The 2,805-nt window shown below is 43.6% G+C and overlaps 1 protein-coding gene across 1 annotated transcript; it reads left to right on the forward strand.

The window, feature by feature from the left end:
- Positions 1–1,511: 1,511 nt before the first annotated feature.
- Positions 1,512–2,450, forward strand: LOC140913744 (olfactory receptor 5AP2-like). The gene has a single exon (XM_073350542.1). The coding sequence runs from the start codon at positions 1,512–1,514 to the stop codon at positions 2,448–2,450; it is 939 nt and encodes a 312-aa protein (XP_073206643.1).
- The last annotated feature ends 355 nt before the right edge of the window (positions 2,451–2,805 follow it).

Genomic DNA, 2,805 nt, shown 5'->3' on the forward strand with positions numbered 1-2,805 from the left:
CCAAAGTATGTCTACACTGCAGAACGGAAAAGTAACCCATGGCAGAGAGTCTTCAAGGTCAGGTCAATTGATTCTGCCTTGTGTGGCTTGCGCTACAGGGCAAAAAATAGCTGTGTAGACATTCAGACCCACACTGGAGCCTGGCCTCTGACACCAGACGAGGAGGGAGGGTGATCAGATATTGCCACATATCTCACATAGATATGCTCACATGGACGGGGGGGGAGAGGGGGGTATTTGTATCACTGTTCAGAAGATTGTTTTTCTCTTGAATGGTGATCTTTACCAAACCCACTCGTGTTGCTTCTGATTTCCCGCTGACTTAGACCAGTTCCATGCTAGTGCCAGGGGCCAGAATGGGTGTGAGAGCTTCTTTCAACCATGCTTTAACTACAGCCTCCCTTTGTTGAACTCTGCTGTTCATTCATACCTCCTTTAGTTATGTGAACACCCCCCTTTGTGAATATTAACTTAGTTTTATCCAAAATAATTGTCTTTGTTGAATTTACTCTGGAACTTTATTCCAAATGTGAGGTTTTGGCTGACTTGTCATAAATATATACTGGTTCCTAACTGATGATTTAATTATGGAAGGATGCTGCTGCTGCAATATAAGGCTGGTTTTCAAACACCTCATCCACGTTTCTGCTCTATATTAGATTGTTGCAGAGTTCAGAGAATCATAGAACCATAGGGTTAGAAGGGACCACATGGGTCGTGTTCTAGCTGAACCCCCAGCCAAGATGCAGGAATTGTTTCTGACCAACCCAAGACTGATGGCGATCCAGCCTCCTTTCGAAAACCTCCAGTGAAGGAGCTTCCAAAACCTCCCTTGGCAGATCTGTTCCATAGCCCTACTGTTCTGACCGTTAGGAAGCTTTTCCTGAGGTTTAATTAAAATCATCTGTGCTGTAGTTTGAACCCATTGCCTCTTGTCCTACCCTCTGTGGCAAGACAGAGCAACTTTTCTGAAACTTTTTTATGGCAGCCTTTCAAGTATTTGGAAAAGAGGAGATTAAGGAGGGATATGATAGCCATCTTCAAACTAAACATACCCAGTTCCTTCAGCCTTTGCTCACATGGCTTGCATTCCATCACTTTGATCACCTTTGTCACTCCTCTCTGGATCCTTTCTAGTTTCTCTACATCCTTTCAAATCATGCCTAGCCATATAATACCATGAAGAGATATTAGCAAATGCCAATGCCTGCTTGGGATGCAGACTTAGAAAGATCACTTCAGAATTTTCAATTTTATTTTATTTTATCATCTCTTTTCTTTAAAAGGAGTAAAATCTTGGCAATTATACAGACGCACATGAAATTATTTTAAGTTTTCAAATGTTACAAAAAATAAGTTATGCTGTTCTGGCTGTGTATCTTGGCTTTCTACTGTATTTCACAATGGTGGTGTCCACCAACCAGCCCCATACGGTTAATTTTGAATCATAAGCTTTATCTTGGCTGTGTTTCTTTCTTCTACCCCAACAGCTTTGATCTCATCTGGAATACATGGCGCATGGCAATCACACTGGAGTGTCCGTGTTCATCCTTCTAGGATTCAAAGGCAGCCGATCACTGCAAGCTGTCCTCTTTGGGATGTTTTTGCTTATCTACACCATGAGTCTTGCGGGGAATCTGAGCATGATCTCTTTAATCAGGATTGAGAGGCGGCTACACACCCCCATGTATTTTTTCCTCAGCAACTTGTCCCTTGTAGACATCACTTACTCCTCCATTATTGCCCCTAAGGCACTGGTGAACTTCTTAGCAGAGAGTAAAGTCATTTCCTTTGCTGGGTGTGCCACGCAATTTTTCTTTCACTCCTTCTCCGTGAACTCTGAGGGTTTACTTCTGGCTGTGATGGCGTATGATCGATTCATAGCTATATGCGAGCCACTGATGTACACACTCATTATGTCCAGGAAAGTCTGTGTACAGCTGGTAGCTGCATCATACTTCTATGCCTCCATTAATGCCACTGTGCATACAGGCTCTTTGTTCAGCCTGTCCTTCTGTGGTCCCAATATCATTGATCACTTTTTCTGTGACCTCCCTCCACTCCAGAAACTCTCCTGCTCTGACACTCGCATGGATGAGACAGTGCATTTCCTCTTTGCTTCTGTAGCTGCATTAAGCACGATCCTGGTCATCCTCGTTTCCTATGTTTCTATCATGGTGGCCATCTTGCGGATTCGCTCCAACGAGGGCAGACGTAAAGCCTTCTCCACCTGCGCCTCCCACCTGATGGCCGTGTCCATACTGTATGGGGCTCTGTTCTTTATGTACTTACGACCCACATCCAGCAACTCATCAGAGTACGACAAAGTGGTGTCCGTGTTCTATACCCTTGTGATCCCCATGTTGAACCCCCTGATCTACAGCCTGAGGAACAAGGAGGTGAAGAACACCCTGAGGAAGACAATATGCCAGAAAGTTATTCCTCACTGAATCTAACTGAGAGGATGAGTTTCATGATTTAATAATAAATAGAAGTGAGAGGAGCTGGCCTGAAAATGGAATTTCTCTCCTATGGAAAATGTTGAGATTTCAAAAAAAGAACCATCCTAACTCAGGACAAAAAGTTAACATCTCAAAATACTTTGTGGGACAGAAATTCTGAAACATTTCATTTTGGGAAAACCAAAATGGATTTTTTTGGCTGTCTGGCCACCCGCCAAGCAGGCTCTTCCCAATTTCACTTTCTATCTGTCGGTAGAAGACGAGATTGGCACTCGCTTCCCAAGAGGATAGCCAGGAAGCTGTCCTTTTGACTTCTCCAATGGCAAATAAAAATTTCCTCCCT

The sequence above is a fragment of the Lepidochelys kempii genome, chromosome 6 (genome assembly GCF_965140265.1).
Source record: "Lepidochelys kempii isolate rLepKem1 chromosome 6, rLepKem1.hap2, whole genome shotgun sequence".
In the NCBI taxonomy this organism is placed as follows: domain Eukaryota; kingdom Metazoa; phylum Chordata; order Testudines; family Cheloniidae; genus Lepidochelys; species Lepidochelys kempii.